We start from the raw sequence: 18406 nt of genomic DNA on the forward strand, positions 1-18406 counted from the left end.
AAAAAAAAAAAATTAGAACAGTTAGAAACACCCTTTTGCTTTCCTTTATAAACCGTCACTGTCCAATTCATTCCTCATTTTCACTTTACACCCTGAAGTGGGCCAATGTGTATTGGTCGAAATAAAGTGATTTATTTATATTTCCTTTGTTTCTTTTATGGGCCTTTTGGAAGAGACATTTTAAACCATTCGACTACAGTTAAAATTGCGACACAAACACGCAGACACACACACACACACACACACACACACATATATATATATATATATATATATATATATATATATATATATATATATATATATATATATATATATATATATATATATATATATATATACATATATATATATATATATATATATATATATATACATATATACATATATATATATATATATATATATATATATATATATATATATATATATATATATATATATATATATATATATACAGATGCACACACACACACACACATATATATATATATATATATATATATATATATATATATATATATATATATATATATATATATATATATATATATATATATATATATATGTATATACATACATATATATGTATTTATATATATATATATATATATATATATATATATATATATATATATATATATATATATATATATGTTGCCATCTTCAATGACCTTAAACGGGATGCAGCTGAGGAGGGAGGAGAGTCATCACAAGGCACTGGAGGTGAGTTTAAAGCCAGCTGCTGGTTTAAAAATTTAAAAAACGAACTGGCATCCACTTAGTCGTTAGTCACGGTGAAGCAGCCAGTGCAGATATGAAGGCTGCTCTAAAATTTATTCTACCCTTCAATTCTCTTGTTGCCCAGTAAGCCTACATACCTCAACAGGTATTTAATTGTGATGAGACAGTACTTTTTGGAAAAAAAATGCCTAGGAGGACCTATATCACCGCTGAGGAAAAGAAGCTTCACGGACATATGCCTGTGAGGGATAGGCTTACTCTCTCCCTTTGTGCTAACGCCACTGATGATTGTAAGGTGAAGCCATTGTCGGTGTACTACTCCGAGAATCCCTGGGCTTTTAAAGCCCATAAGGTGTTGAAAGAAGTTGTTGAAAGAAAAGCTACAGGTCATGTGGCATGCTAATAGTAAGGCCTGGGTAACGTGGCAGTTCTTCATCAAGTAGATAAACCTAGCCTTTGGTCGTGCTTTTAAGAAATATCTAACAGAAAATAGTCTCCCGCTTGAATGTCTCCATCTATTGGACAATGCTCCTGGTCATCCTCCAGGTCTTGAGGATGACATCTTGGATGAATATGATTTCATTAAAGTGTTGTATCTGCCAGCCAAAACATCTATTTTTTATATTGCTTTTCACTCTTCATTCTTAAAGAATGAAAGCCTTAAATATTAAGCATTAAGTATGCTCATACAACGATTTAATTGTGTTTATTTTGCCGCTTTCTACAGCTGCCATATCGTATGCTTGCGTGCTTGGTAGCCTTGCTTTTCTCCCTCACTCCTCCTTGCATGCATCCTGTAAGCTAGCACTCGCCTAGGCGAGTGTTTTTATTAACAATTATTGTTATATATCAATTTCCGTGTCATTATTGTTGTATTTATCTTTCTTTAGTGATCGTTGAGTGTAATTTGAGCATAATTTGAGCTTGTTTTGGGTAAATTTCTTACCCTTGGAACGGATTAATTCAGCTTCTTTTAATTCAAATGGGAATAATTATTTTGAGATACAATTTTTTTTTAGATACGTCGGTGGTCATGGCACGAATTAAATTTGTATCTCAAGATATTACTGTACTGACTTGAATGAAAAATACAATGAAATCAACGACGAAAGTCATACGTAATTTACATACAAAACTTATATCTACATAAGAGGAACTCACCTTACAGGCTGGCCATTCACCTCTTAAATAAACAAATGAAATATATAAATAAAATATGTGAATAAATTACTTATTCTACGCTAAACCACCTTCATAAGATAGCTTCCCAAAGAAAAGATTATTTATTCCAGGCCTGAATCCATCGATTCAGCCCGAGATAAATAATCTGCAACTACCTTTTCTTTACCTGATATATGCTTACATTAATACAATACAGTTCCAAATATAATGACCAGTTAGTTAACCTTTAATTATTATTTTTCCTATCCTTAACAAAATTTAAATGATTGTGATCTAAGTACATTGTAATCTCTTCATTTCGTGGTTGTTTTTCATAAATTCCAGCCTTCCTTATCACTGTGACTAAACGCTAGCAGTTCCTTTTTCACTTTCAAGTAGGCGCGTTGTTGCTTCTTCACTTCGGCGACATAAAATACATAGGGTGAAGAATTCCTTCCTTATCCTCTAGCAATAAGGCAGCTCCAGTCCCGTTATCTGATGCATCCACATGGACAAAGAATTTCTCATTGAAATCTAGTGTTTGAAGAGTCAGTTTCAATGTTAATATTGCCTTCCTTAGATTTTTCCTTTTTTCCTGGTATCTCGATAACGTAGATCTGGTCACTTCTCTTCTCTAAAATCCGGAATGATTCTTGGAAATCATTGACGAGGGGGAATCCCCTTTACGATGTATAGATCAACACTCGTCCTACCACACACTGTTTGTTCATACTCTTCATACCAAACCTTTTCTTAGTTTTTCCTTGACGCCTCGTTTTCTTGCTTTCTAGGGAAAATTTCCTTAACTCGCCGATCCTTTTCCTCAAATCCTTGACATTTTCTCCTTCTGTTTCCTCTCGATTTTTCCCTTTCTCCGCCAACATTTTATTCAGTCGTTTGCTGAAGGTTTCTCCTTGTACTTCCATCAGGCATAAGGGAGCTTTCTTGATGCACTTGTTATGCTTTCCAGCCTTCTGAAATATGTGACATGCACGGCAAAATTTGCTCATGCCCTTATGCATGCCAGGCCAGAAAAAGTGTTTCATAATTTTCTCCTTCGTCTTCGTTATCCCCATAAGTGGTCCCGTCTCATCCACCACAAGGTACCATAACTCTGTTAACATTTCATCCTTCCATAGCAATCCCATCAGCCTTTTCCTACTCTCTTGTTCTATTTCTAACGGTGAGCTTTCTATTTCTTCCTGGTCCATTTATTCTTTGTCTTCTTGTCCATTCGTCTGTCGTTCCTTTTCTCTCGGGCTTACTCGGGAGTTCTTTTCGGTGAAGGCAGCAACAGCCAGTAATGAACACAAATTTCATAGTATGGATAGGGAAAGAGTAGTTCAAAATGTGCTTTTTTTTATTCCCAACGTTTCGTGATTCTTAATCATATTGTCCAGGGCTAAAAATAAAACATATACAAAAGAATTAAGAAACAGTTAAAATTTTTTACAAATTCTTTCAAAACTATAAAAATATTTTGAACTACTCTTTCACTATCCATACTATGAAATTTATATATATATATACATATATATATATATATATATATATATATATATATATATATATATATATATATATATATATATTATATATAATATACATATATATGTATATATATACATATATGTGTGTAGATGCATATATATATATATATATATATATATATATATATATATATATATATATATATATATATATATATATATATATATATATATATATATATATATATATATATACATATACATATATATATATATATATATATATATATATATATATATATGTATTTATATATATATATATATATATATATATATATATATATATATATATATATATATATATATACATATGTGTGTAAATGCATATATATACATATACATACATATATATATATATATATATATATATATATATATATATATATATATATATATTATATATAAATGCAGATATATATATACATATATTTATATGTATTTATATATATATATATGTATATATATATATATATATATATATATATATATATAGTATATATAAATATATATATATATATATATATATATATATATATATATATATATATATATATATATATATATATATATATATATATATATATATATATATGTATATATATATATATATATATATATATATATATATATATATATATATATATATATATATATATATATATGTATATGCGTGTGCGTGTGTGCGTGCGTGTGTAAGTGTTTATAGTTTGATGCGTGTGGGTTTTTATTAAAGTACAACAAGTCTATTGTACACAATTGAAATAATAAAAGGTGTTATGAACAGATTAGATATCATCATGACGTTTACTTCCAAGTCTTTTCTAACTGTTTTGAATCTAACATTTTCTCCTTCCATTTGCAACTGGAACCCATTTGACTTACGCAACTAAAATACTTTTACCCTCTTGCGTTTGAATGAATGAAAATATCCATGTTCGTTATTTTAGATTTTAAGCATACTGAAAGGAAAAATATCGGTTTAGTCTGTGCAATATATCACAGAAGCAAACAAGGTGAACGTTTTTTTTTCTTCTTAAGATCGATTCAGCATGACCTAAACCACTGGGGAATTATTTTTCCTTGCTGGTGATGATTCCAGGGAAAAAAAAGAGTACCTTTTAAGAAATATATAAAAAAGCATAACAATAGTTTTATCAGTATATTCTAATGGTCTCTTTGCAGGACAATGTCGAATGTTTAGAAGAGTAATAAATAAATAACGTGAAAGGGATATCAGTTTCCCACCTTCAAAATATTAGCACTTGATGTGATGGAATCGCTGAAAGGCTCCGACATGTAAAAGGGATTCTCGTGATCTGGATGTTCACAGGCAGCCCCACTGTACCCGTATTCACACCTGTTTGAAAATAAGCACATGCTAAAGTGGGAAACAATATTTATGCCATTAAATAGTTGAAATTCAATATTATCGATAATGAAATTAAAATCTTCCTCCTGAAATTTTATAAATGTTGTGACCTTTATATGAATGGAACTATTATAACAACAGATGAAGAAAGGCAACGTTGGGTGGAACACTTTAGTGAGGTCCTGAATAGGCGATATGAAAGGAATAATTTGAATGATATACCTGAAGCTGAAAAAAAAAGGGATGAAAAGCCAGTGGTTACGATGGAATAAATTCTGAGATGATACTAGCTGAAAATGAAGTGACCCCCAGAATAGTTGAAACATTATTTTGTAGAATGCGACATGAAGAGGCAAAACCTGATCAATGGGAATTAGGAGTGTTGATGAAATGGCTAAATAAGGAGACCTGGCTGTTTGCAATAATTACAAAGGTATCACGCTTACACCAGTTGTCATGAAAATAAATATGCTTATTCAAAAGAGACTAAAAAGAAAGATTGATGAAAAGCCGAGAAATGAACAAGCAGGATTTAGAAAAGGTAGAAGTTGTAATGATCGAATTTTTATTATGAGACATGTTGTACAACAATGTGTTGATTATAGAAATCCATTTTTGATGGCATTTGTGGCCTATGAAAAAGCCTTTGATAGTGTGCACCAGCCAATTTTGCGGAGATTCCTGCGTTACTATGGAGTTCCTGTTAAATATGTAAATTTGATTAAGTCTGTTCATGAGCATAGCAAATGCAAAGTTAATGTTATCAGAGTCCTGTCAAATAAATTTTCAGTGAACAGCGGAGTACTCCTAGGGAATATGTTGTCACCTATGTTGTTTATCATCTTCATGGATTTTGTGATAGGTAGAACAGTTGGAGATGGTGGAGAAGGATGGGACTCGATTGATAATAGGAAATGAACTGACTTATAGTATGCTGATGATGATGTCCATATTAGCAGAACTCCATAGGATTTGCAATTCTTGCTCACCAGAATGCATGAAATAAAACACGAGGTTGGGCCCAAGATAAATAGAAGAAAGACAGATGATGAGAACGGATTATGCAATGGAAGATGAAATATCATTGGAAGGAAAAAGGATTGTTAGAATCATTTGATTATTTGTGAACTATGATCTCTAACAGAGGGTCTTTAGAATTGAAGTTTAATGAAAGATTGAAAAAAAGCAAATCAGACAATAACTAGATTAAGTAAATTTTGGAAATCAAATCGCTTGAAATTGCATATAAAAATCAGGCTATATACTGGTTTAGTGAGATCTGTGTTATATGAGTCATGGTATGACAATGAAAGAATCTCCAACAGAACAAAACTCTCAGAAGAATATTGGAGTTAGATGGCAGGACAAGATTAGAAATAAAACTATAAGAGAGATTTCTTGGGTGCCATATGTGGATATGATCATGGTGAGGGGTAGATGGAGATGGTTTGGGCATACTATGCCGTCAAAAACGGTGATAATAGTTAATCATGCCCAAGAATTCTTGCAGTACTTCAAAGGTCGAGGGCATGGGGAAGTCCTTAATGGCTGCTACCTTCTCAAGGAGGTAGTGGACTCCATCAGGAGTGATGCAGTGCCCTTAAAACCATTGACCACAAGGGTAAACTTGTCATACCGGACTACAAGGCCGTTCAGTTGTAGGAGGTCGATAGAAGCTTTGATGGTGGAGTTTAGTCAGTGTCTGAGGGTAGCATCATCAAACAATAAGGAACGGCCATGAGGGGGAAAAGTAGGAGGGAGTTGTCACTCTGATGGTCACCAATGTGCCAGCGAGCTGATAGGTTGTAATTGAGACTCGTGAATGAATTTCATTTGGCTGGAGCTTGAGTATTTATACAACCTGTTCCAGTTAAGAACGGCACAAAAATTCACACAAGGCACTAGAAATGTTGGAAGACTCACGCCTGCATGGTTTAAGGACTATGAAGTGTGGAGTAGGAGATGATAAATGAGAAGTATTGAATTACAAGTTCAAGATAGAAACTACTGATAAATTCGAATTGAGACCTTTAGCGCCAATAGACGTAGGAGATGATGATGTTACCTTTATAGTTTTAGAAATACAAATTTTCATCCTTGGGGAATAAAAGGTTGAATAGACAAACCCGAGATAGAACTTTGATTGAATGTAGCCTAGTCAGTTGAATTAAATGTAATTTACGGTGATATAAAGCAATGAAGGAAAGTTTGCCCTATGGTAGGAGTGTAAGAATACTACCACTGTATATCCTGCGTGTCGTAAAAGGCGACTAAAAGGACAGATGCTGCCTTGCAGTCTTGCTTTTTAGCAAAAGGCAAGGCCCACTGCCAATACCCGTGGTTGATGACTGTAAGGGCAGGTGACCGTAAAAATCACTGACAAAGTATCAACAATGCCTGATGCGGCAACCGACCCCTTGATGTAGAGATAACGGTGGAAAAAAAGAGATGATGGAAAGTATATAGCTAAAAATTCAGAAGGACAATAGTTTCTGAAAGCAGGATTAGGTGAAAGGAGAATAGAAAGAGATAAAAAATATCTTATATGAACAAAGTGATTGAGATAAAAATTAGAAAGGTAAATCTTCATAGTTACATAGATTCAATTCCCTTCTTAGTCCAACAGTTCTTTCACACACTCTAGTCTTTGCGTCCCAAGGCTTGATTTTTTTTTTTTTTTTTTTTTAATCCGCAGATTTCTACAGGTACCCTTATAGCGTAATCTGCTCATCCTCCTGTATTTTATTGTGTCCTCATTCATATGATTTGTTTATTACAATAGGCATGAGTTAATCACTTTCAATCTCAAAATAAGAACATCCACAAATGCGTTTAAATAATTTGCATCTGTCTCCGTATGTTATTTCTTTCTGCCTTTTTATTTTAGTTTTACTCCCATCAGTACCCTTAATGTTAATATTAGCCAAACCATAATCTTTTCATATTTTTTAAGATACATTATTACACCTGAATCTACCTAATTTTTCGTATCTTTCATCACCCCGCTATCATGATTATTATAAAGACAGGGCATACCTTCTCTGAAGTACATTTTACATCAAATCGACCATTTTATTCTTTCAACTCAATCTTACACAGATTCTTACCCTTCATAAAACCAGGGTTAATTCTTTTAACCCTGCATAAAACAAGCTTCAGATGAACTCAAAGAAACTACCATCGACACAACTGTATATTCTCAACGTGTAATCTTCTTACTTTTAACTTACATGTACACAATCCATATGGATGCTTCCATCAGTTTAACCCTTTTGTACGCAAAAAAAAAAAAGAAAAAAAAAAAAAATGAAACATCTTCAATGAGCCTTCTTCTTTTTCTCTTTTTTTTATGCGATCTCATCCAACAAAATCCTTATATATACATCCATTGGCATATTTTAAAACGTTATGCCCAATAATTCTTTCATTTCATCTTTTCACCTATTCCTTAATACAGTGAGACATTTACTGTTTCCGATAATTTCTTGGAGCTCTTCCCATCTTGAGACACCCTATAAACATCTCCATAAGCCTATCATATATATTTTTACAAACCTAATTCATCATCTCATAAGTAATGATAACAACTATAGTCGCCACAAAGATTCCAGGTGAAATAATCCCCACCCCTGATGACGTCATAGCCAATCACGTTGTCTCCCACGTTAGCATCAGTCACGACTCACAATACTTGCCCTTACAAATATCAAATTATAATAACCTATAATCCCTTTAAGGGGAAATGTTGCGGCCGCTGTTCACGTGACTGCCTATGAGGTCATCAGGAGAAGGGGCTTATTTCGTCCGGAACCTTGGCAGCGACTATACTGACTTGTAATTATACATCTTGTTTACAACATTCCGGATGTAGTTAGCAGTCAATTTCCTATTTTTCCTAGAATTGTACAACAAATATTTTCTCAACTCTCCCAATTCTCTCTCTATCCTGCTATATATGATTAACTACTCTTCAAATGTTTATAACATCAACACAATGCTGCAATTACATTCCTTTTGGACAAAACTTTTTTTATTCGAAAAAAATATTTTCATGCAGAACTTTCTTTGTGTTCACTGTCAAATCACACTTAGACCCTCTTCAAACTGTGTTCACATCCTCCCAGAACATTTTCATTTTTCCTTTTCTTTTTCCAACTTTTACCCACATTTTAACCAGTATGATACCATAACTACTCAGCCGCACCTCAATCAACCTCCGTTTTATTGATCAAGCTCGTCAATATTATAACGATGAATGGGATCAATGAAAATGAGAAATGTGTAGGACATTATTTTTGTCCCACAGAAACTATTAGAAAATTTATGAAGATTTCAGGAGCCGGTGTTAGCGGCAGCAATGTGTACAGTCATCGACATATAAAGATAAATTATGTAAGAAGGGAAAAGTAAAATGTGAGGGAAAATATATTAAGATATTTAATGAGAATACCCCTAAGCCTTTCACCGCAACAGATGCCTTAACATATAAGGCTTCTATACACCTACAGAGAGCCATAATCTCGCCATTTTACCTTTGGTTCTGTCATTTTGTTTATTGACAGCCTATATGAGCTCTAAGACATTTTCAAATAAATTAAATCAAGAAGACACCTACACTTCTTATGAAGTATTTTTTTTCCTCAAGAAATTAACAATCCGTAACTAGGTAGGCTACTCTGGTTTGAAATATGAGACCTATTTTTCACAACCTCCTTCCTCTTGGATATAAGTGGGCCAAGGCGATGCAGCCACCTCATTAACACTTTTTACCGCCTTTCATAGTATGACTTTACACAGCTTTAACAATCAAACTTAACATTGTTTATTTAAATAGTCAGATGCAAGAAAGATTAAAAATTCAGTTGTAAATACTTATTATATCTTCAAAATACACAGCACTTACTTGCATGTACCATCAGTTTGGCATAACCCATGACTGCTGCACCCAGTATTGCAGGCCCCTATAAAGACATTGTCAATTGCCCAAGAAGTTTTTACTGCATCAGGGTTTGAAGTATTTCCTTTTATGTTCCGAAAACGGAATCGGGTGTGAGGAGTCAGGGAAAAATAGGGCAATGGAAGAGTCACGAGGCCCCATCTATAAAGAAAAAGAAAAGATTGGTTCAGTTAATGAACTTTATTGCCTAAAAATTCAGCATGATTAAGCTGCATCATTGACAATCCTCATTCTTAAACTCAAATTTGAAGGGGGCCAACTATAAGGAATTTCAAGTAAACACAACACTGTTGTTATGAATTTAATATCAATAAAATATTTAATCCTCCTGTTATCATTTTTAACCTTAAGCATGGAAAATGCTGCTATCGAAATTGTGATGACAGGCCTGTGAAGAGTATAAGTGAAATACAAGCTTAATGCTTTACCTAGAAATAGCAACATAGGAAACAACATTGTCCGCGATCGTGTAAATATGATTAAAAGTTACAGAAAATGTCTTTTAACATGAACATATGAGTGTGAGAGAAATAAGAGTATAATCATGTAAAACTTACTTAAACAACAGCCCAAATACTCTCACCTGTCAAACTCCTGAGTTCTCAGAGAAGAAGAAAAGGCGGAATGCTGCCTATCGCACCAAGCTGGCAGACACCGACGATGCAAAGGGACCCAAGTCAAAGCATCGTCAGAACTGGTTTCTATCTCCACCTCACTTAATTCTTCACCACATTCCAGATTTACTCGGGCCTATTTAGAAAGAGAACCATTAAAAAAGGATCAGCTTTCCTGAGGTTGTTCGTTGTCATAGCTATAGATATATCAAGTCACGAGGTAAGTTTATGTATTACATATTACTATGGTGTAGCTATCAATTTCCAAGTTATTTTAGATATTGAGAAATATTGAGTTTCGGTGCTTACAGGATAGAAAAAATATTAGGAATATTTACTAATGTTGTTTATAAGATTATGATATCAGTGCAAATGAGTAATACAGCTGTCTTTTATCTTACTATACACCAATGCCAATGTTTTTTCTCAAACTGTGATTAATGTTATCTTTTACATTAATTTTTTATAACAACCATTGATAGCTATTATGCTCGAAAATTAAAACTAGATCATTTTCACCAAGCTAGGTTACTGTATGACAATCTTAGCAAATAACAATGAATATTAATATAAACTCTAAAGTTTTCCTATTAGTTGTTCTATACAGACTTTATGAAATATTATGCCCTGTGTCCTTCAGAATAGAATTCAACGAATTGTGTTAATTAATAATATTGTTGGTCAAGAAAATAAAATGTAATTTTATTAATATCTAACTATTTTTTATAATCCTGATTTAGTCTTCCAAAAAATATATGACTATGGTGATGAAAACATTACAATAATAAAGAAATTATCATTAAGTGTAGTTAGCTGAAATTTTAGCTATGAGGCCTAGTGATGAGGTTAGAGATATGATTCAGAGCTGAGATTCAACTAGGCAAAATGCTAAGATTATATAAAGTTAAAAGGAAGTTTTACAGCAAGATAGAAGAGAGAAAGCAGGAACGGAGATAACGTAGAAAGCAAAAAAAAAAAAAAAAAAAAAAAGAAAAAAAGGAAAAAAAAAAAAAGACTAGAGTAAGCTACTAAAAAAGACATAACAAAGACACTTTTTAGATATGATTGCGGTGTAATGCATGGGGTGCGCTGATGCTTAGGTGTAAGACTCAACTCTAGCAAAGCCAAAACTTGCTTATAAGGCAACGTCATTCAGTGATTCTAAAAATATCTGACCTCATTCCTAAAAATCTATTTCGAAACAATATATAAATATATCATCAAGTAATTTCAGAGATATATGCACTATTTATAAAGTTTCTTAAATCTATATGAATAAAAGTATCAACACAATGTGACTCAGATCTTTTGTTCAATATCACTGGAATATAATGATTATGTCTGGACTTCAGCATCTGTCAAGCATTTTTATCTTTTTATGAACATGAGATTTTCAACTTCACTGAAAATTAGTACGATTTGACTATCTTCTGTATCCTCCATTTCAACAGCAAACTTAACATTGCACAGCACCTCAAAGTCTATACTTCAGTACTAAGCTTTTAGGTCTTTCGGTCCCTTCAATGTAATACTACTTGGCAAATTTCATAAAAATTTTGATACATCTATTCTATGAAACCATACTTTCTAAATGAGTGTTTTTTTTTTTCTTGCTCATTACATATGAAAGCATATTCAGGCTACGCATACAGTATGATTATGACTGTTATGTAAAGTATTCTGTTTCTTTACCAAAGACAGTCCTGTACTTTTATTCTTAAATTAAAGCACTAAATTCGAGATAGATATCAACTGAAAGGCTATGGAAAAAATATTCTATAAAAGCAAATCTATCAATAAGCGCACAAAAAGCTAAAAGTATAAATCTCAGCAATAAGAGGTACACCAAGATCTAACGATGAGTCATGGATTTATTGGTGTGTTACATGGAAATATTGGAAGAGAAGAGAAGTGCAAATGTCCAAACTAGACTGGAAAACTTCTTCAAGAAAGTAGAGAGGACTACAAAAGATCAAGTACTTATTCCATTATCTGCTTTACTTCCCCCATCCTCTACAGCACCTTCTGAAAGTTCTCCAGATTCACTTGCCCCAGTGGCATTTCTAGCACTTTCTGCAGGTTTCCCACACTCATATGCTCCAGAATCTACAGAAACTTTTGCAAGTTCACAAGAATTGTCTGGCCCTGTACTTCAATCAACTTCTGTACGATCTCCAGACCCACCTACCCCTTATTTTCAGCTCCTTATGCAGATTCTCTGTATGGATTCCTTTATTTCAAATCAATATACTTTTTTTTTTTTTTGTTTATCAGAGTTAGCTTTGTCAAATGCGATTCTTTTTCCTTGTTCCTTGAATATTCATTTATTTATAGAGCTTTTGCCAGTAATTCCATATTTAGTAGCTATTTATGACTAACATGTGTATATAATCCTTTAAACTACATATGGTAGGTATAAGGTTCATAGGCCCATACCATGTATTCATAATTGAAAAAGTAGGAGAAAACCATTTATTGGGGTTGAAGCTAGGTGATTGAACACAGTGAGGTGTATGAAACTCAGACATGCATCCCTATCATCCCTGCTCCCTCCTCTAAAGGACATATTCAATAAAACATGTCAAGTCTTGGCATCCTTTCTGGGAATAGATTCTGTACAGACTGATATGAGGACACTTGTAAATTTTACATAAAAAGAGTGGACGATACAGATTTAAGAAATACAGAGAATGAAGAGAAACTAACATCGCTCTCTCGTTCCATTAAGTTTATGGGTGTACCCAAGGTCCCCCTTTTTGCACTACCTTGCGAATATGAAGTGTTTATATCATATACATAAGTCTCAGTTTCTTCAGATTAAAGAGTTCCCTAAAGGTCCTATTAAAAAAGCATCCTAACTGAGGCGATCACCAAGAATCAGAATTGAAAAGGGATATGCAAAACAGGGTTAAAAGGACTGCAGTTGAACACAAAGGGAGCACATCATCTACTGGACCCCACTGTTGGAATATATAAGGGATTCATGCATTAGCCCGGACCATAGGACGTCTCTCTGAGTACGAAAGTTGATAAAGATGTCTATGTGGTCACAGTTCCACTCTTAGCTAAGCAAGTATCTAAGCACTTACTATTTAGGTACAGGCATGTTTGCTATGGCAATGAACACTCATGCATGCGCATGTATTTTCTGTATTATTGGTTATGCTTATATTTCATTTAATTGTTTTTTACTAATCACTTGTCATATTTTTTTGTATTTAAAACTGTACTAATATACAATAGAAGCTAGCTATATTTTTTTATTAACTTTTTTTTTCATTGGATAGCTTGGCACATTATTGTTGTTACCTTTCTAAACTTATGTATGCTTTTTAAATTCAAAGGATAGGTTAAAGTGCACGCTGATTTTAACTAAGCTTCTTTTTTTATTTTTTATCTTTTTTTAGCAATATTAATACGAGTTTAAATTAAATCAGCTCATCGGGAAAGGCCATGAAATTAACGATATAAACTCTTTATGTTGTTTTATTCACTAACATTGGATTTATGCCTCAGAGAAAATCAATCGCCTTTTTTTAGGAATGGAACTTGAATTATTTATTTCAACAAATCAAGGGAATCATAGCAAGAACTAAAATATTCACTCATCCTTATGTTTTATGTTGAGTTCAGGAACTTTAAACCAAAAAGGTTTAGTTGTGGATATACAATTATAAGTGTTTCTTAGATTTTTATCTTTGCTACTGTAGTGAAGAATTCCTCTTATCCAGTCCTATAGAATGAGACCCGTAGGTAAGCTTTAGTACACCTTAACCCCAAAATTATTTTTCCCCTATCGGTCTTGCATAATTGCCTTTACTTTCGACTTTGTTCAGAACTATCTCATGCTAAGTATAGCACCTGAACATTGAGGTGATACCGGTAATGACAAATCGGATATTAAGTAATCTTGGAACTTTACTCTGTGATAGTTGTTGAACTGTATCCTTGCACTTTTCTTATTTCTTGGGCCAGGAATGTTAGTGCTATAATCCCCAAGGATAGGATCTGAATATGTGTTACAGTGAGATCTTCCCGGAATTATTTCCCACAATACTCATGGATTCAGAGAAGGGTTTTCTAAGACAAATTCTAGCTGATTAGTCAAAGATTGGTTTTAGTGTGGATGATCTGGAAGCTAGAAATGATAGACTCTCTAAGATTAGGCCAGTAGTAGATATGATATAAAATTTATATAGGAAGTACTATATTAGCAATAGAAAAATAAGTATAGATGATGGCATGATAAAAATCAATGGTAGGCTATCTTTCAAAAAATATTTACCATAAGCCCTAATTTATTTTATGTTCTATCTAGTTAAGGAATAGCTTGAAGAAAAGTAAAGGAAAATATAGAAGAAATAAAACAACTTATTTTTGTGACCAATGTGTTCAAAGGCCACCTTTTTGTACAATTCCATGTTTTGAGACATCATACCGTACCTGTAAAGTTTACAAAAAAAAAAAACGTGCCAATGGGGAAAATAAATGTGTGAGGCGTTGATGATTTAGGTATAGGATTGTTGTTGAAATTAATAACGTCATCTATAAAAATTACTTTGTGTTTTTTCTTAAATTTACTATATTATCAACTAATTTAAGTAATAAACAAAAAATTATATATCTAAGAACGTATACACAATAGGATGGAATATAAAAATTCACAAATCCACAACAAAAGTGTAAAATATTTATATATTATTGTTTTTTTTCTTTTCCTCGTTCTTATCAAATTTTTAGCCTATCGGTTCCTTTTGACAAAATTTAATTCATTGGTGTATAATAAATTGCAAGCATTTTAGTTTAAATAACCAGAATGAAAACGGGCATTTAGTCCACATATGGTGCAACAATCATAACATATTTCATCTTCCATTCTTCCTTCTTGTCTATTTCCTTTTCATTTTTTATGTTCATGTATGTTTTATTGTTCATTTCAATCTATGTTTATTAGTTATACCTTTTGTTATTGCATACTATCCTTTTTCGCTTTCTTATCCCTTATTATCATTAAATTTTTTTAATATTTCACACATCATTTTAAATGTTTATTTTACCCTATACAGATTTTTTATAGACGAATCTAAAGCCTCAAATTTTATACATATTCATTTCCCTTATCTTTCTTTACTCTCACTGAACCCTTTAATGTTGAATCTTAGAGGGCTGTTTATTTTTAGTAACTCTACCCGCACAGCTTATATCAGGTTGTCACAAGGATTAAAATCATCCACAATATAAAATAATACTTACAATCATCATAAGAATCATAACCCACAATTATCGAGCGTGCAAACAAAGTAGATGGCGTGAGGTGGTATATAGTAGAAGACAAAATAAAGGGACTGCTGGTTGCCGTTGTGACTGGGCTTGTCGCCTCCCAAAGTTCACGAGTTTCCACTGTATTTTCTTCCCCTTCTATACTTTACCTTAATCTTTAATCCCGTCTATGTCTTTCCTTTACTGTTTCACTTAGCAACTGTGACAGGAGTAAACTTTCTAATTACTTGTCAAACCAATTTTCCTTAAGTGGAAAATGTTGTTTATCTTTGTTTGAAATACGATATTATGGAACCAGGTTTACGATTTACAAAATATTATGATTAGTGTTACCTTGTCCTAAGTAAAAATGGTTGAGAAGCAAACACAGGATTAGACTTAGGGTAAGCCAAGGATACAGCAGATCGGCCAGACAGAGGATTATGAATGACTCACCGACCTGGCTTATCACGTGGGCCAAGGCTCTCTCAGTCTGACTTCATATCTCTCATAAATGATTGTTTTAATGTCATGAATTCAAACCAAATGATTGGAGACTTGCAAATGCGCAGTGGATTTGGAATGCACATGGAACAACAAATAAATGTACTTAATTAAGTAATAGACTGCGTGAGTACAATGAAAGTCAAATCTCTAAAAACCAGGTGTATTTATAAATTTCAGAAAGGGGTGATACCTTCGTCAAAGTCACTAATTGGACTTTTCAATATGGTGAAAAACAATTTCGGCGTTAACTATATTTCAACTCAAAGGCTGAATCAGGGCTGCCTAGAACATATCTTTGGTTACATAAGGCAGATGAACGGTCCATATGATCATCCAAATCCTGTAGATTTCAAGTATAGGATGAGAACACTATTGCTTGGCAAAAATGTTGAAATCATGAGTGAAAAAAACTAACTCTAATGGAAAGTTTAACAATCAGGACATGTTGACTTATGTCAGCAAATTAAATAAAAAATCAAGCCAAAGAAAGGGAGATGGCGTTAGAAGTGTGCCTGACAAGCCTTTTGTTTAAAGATTTGGTGCCTGATTTTGAAAATTATTTTGATTTTTCAACGCCAGATGACCTGGCAAAGGATGATGCAAACTTAAAAAAACGGTCAACACAGTTATGGAAGAAGAAGCTCTGAAGTATATTGGTAGTTACATAGTTAGAAAAATTTCCATCAAATACCCTCATTTGGCCAATCAAGAAACTAGTGAAACTTCAGGTATATCGTGGATTGAATTCAAAAGTAGGGGTTCTTTGCGTTTTCCCTCTAAAGAGTTCTTCCTACATTTAACAAAGTTAAGAAAGGTGTTCAACTCCATTCACGGGCAAAGTCTTCGTGTAGGGAAAAACACTCGAAGAAGAACTTAAAAAGGCTTCAAGAGAACTTGAAATGGAGATTACTGAAGAAGTGTTGAATTTTTTTTGCCAAGATATCTGTATTTTTCAGAATATGCTACCTCAACAACACCATCAGATTAGATAAAAAGTTGAAAAACAAATCTGACGGAAAACAAGATAGGAAAGAAATTAAACTTAATATGTACTTTTATATTTCCCTGTTCTCTCTCTCTCTCTCTCTCTCTCTCTCTCTCTCTCTCTCTCTATATATATATATATATATATATGTATATATATATACATATATATATATATATATATATTTATATATGTATATATATATATATATACATACATACATATATATATATATATATATATTATGTGTGTGTTTGTGTATCAATGTCCATATAAATTATGATTTGTGACTGTATTGATATTGTAATTTGATGTGCCATTGCTATCAATAAAAACAAACTATACCAGATTCCGATCTTGTATTTTCATCCATCATTGTTCTCTTAATCTTAAACAGAAAACTGGCATCCTATAAATCTTTAATTGATAAGAAAATTTCATGATATATCAATGAAGACTAATTTCTTTTCGTTCTTCATTATCCTATGTTAGGATATGGTTTGATTAGATTGATAGTAAATACTTTACATTCTTTCTTATCACATGTTAGGATATTGTTTGAATACATTGATAGAAAAAAACATTTATCCTAGTACATGTTAACTAACAAAATTTATACAAATATATATCATCGTCCTATCAGAACGCACGGGACAGGCCGGCCCATGGCTCAGTTGACGGGATAGAAAGAAAGAAAAAATACTGACCATCGTTTGGCCGACCTACTTTAGGTGCGTCCTGCAGCAGTCTAAAGCAGGACATACACGCAGAAGATTGGCATGCTGATTTGATCGCGATTGTGCGTTTGTGGGCACGGTCTGGCATGCTGTCGGGATTGACTCACCTATTTTGACACAGAGTATTCCATACTTCGTCCCTTGATCAGAGCACTTTTTATATTATAAAGATAAACTGATTGCATTTCTCAAGTTCAGAATATGCATTTCATTGCTCTTTATTTTAGGTTTTATCCTCACATTTTCATTCACTAAGTTATTATTTCCTTAAATTTCCTCTCCTTTTTCATAATATATTCTATCTTTAAAACAACACAGTATTCTGCCTTATTCATGCAAGAGTATCTTGTATTCTGATAATAAACAAATACTGAAACAAAACGAAAAAAATTAATATTCTGATTAAGTTTTATGAACTCTCTTCATAGGAAAAAACGAAGGTGTAAAATATGGATAGAAGATAAATTAAGTAGCTTCTGATAATTCTATTAACTTATGTATATCTCTTTCACATTTACTCTCC

The 18406-nt window shown here is 32.7% G+C and overlaps 1 protein-coding gene across 1 annotated transcript in view; it reads right to left on the reverse strand.

The window, feature by feature from the left end:
- LOC137614836 (reelin-like) overlaps nucleotides 1-18406 on the reverse strand; it is a 596609-nt gene that overhangs the window by 518069 nt on the left and 60134 nt on the right. Inside the window, exons 4-6 of the mRNA XM_068344496.1 lie at nucleotides 10365-10531; nucleotides 9728-9922; nucleotides 4701-4812 (exon numbers count right to left, since the gene is read on the reverse strand). Coding sequence (XP_068200597.1) covers nucleotides 4701-4812; nucleotides 9728-9922; nucleotides 10365-10531 — 474 coding nt within the window. The remainder of the gene's footprint in view (nucleotides 1-4700; nucleotides 4813-9727; nucleotides 9923-10364; nucleotides 10532-18406) is intronic.

Source organism: Palaemon carinicauda, chromosome 21 (genome assembly GCF_036898095.1).
Source record: "Palaemon carinicauda isolate YSFRI2023 chromosome 21, ASM3689809v2, whole genome shotgun sequence".
Taxonomy (NCBI): domain Eukaryota; kingdom Metazoa; phylum Arthropoda; class Malacostraca; order Decapoda; family Palaemonidae; genus Palaemon; species Palaemon carinicauda.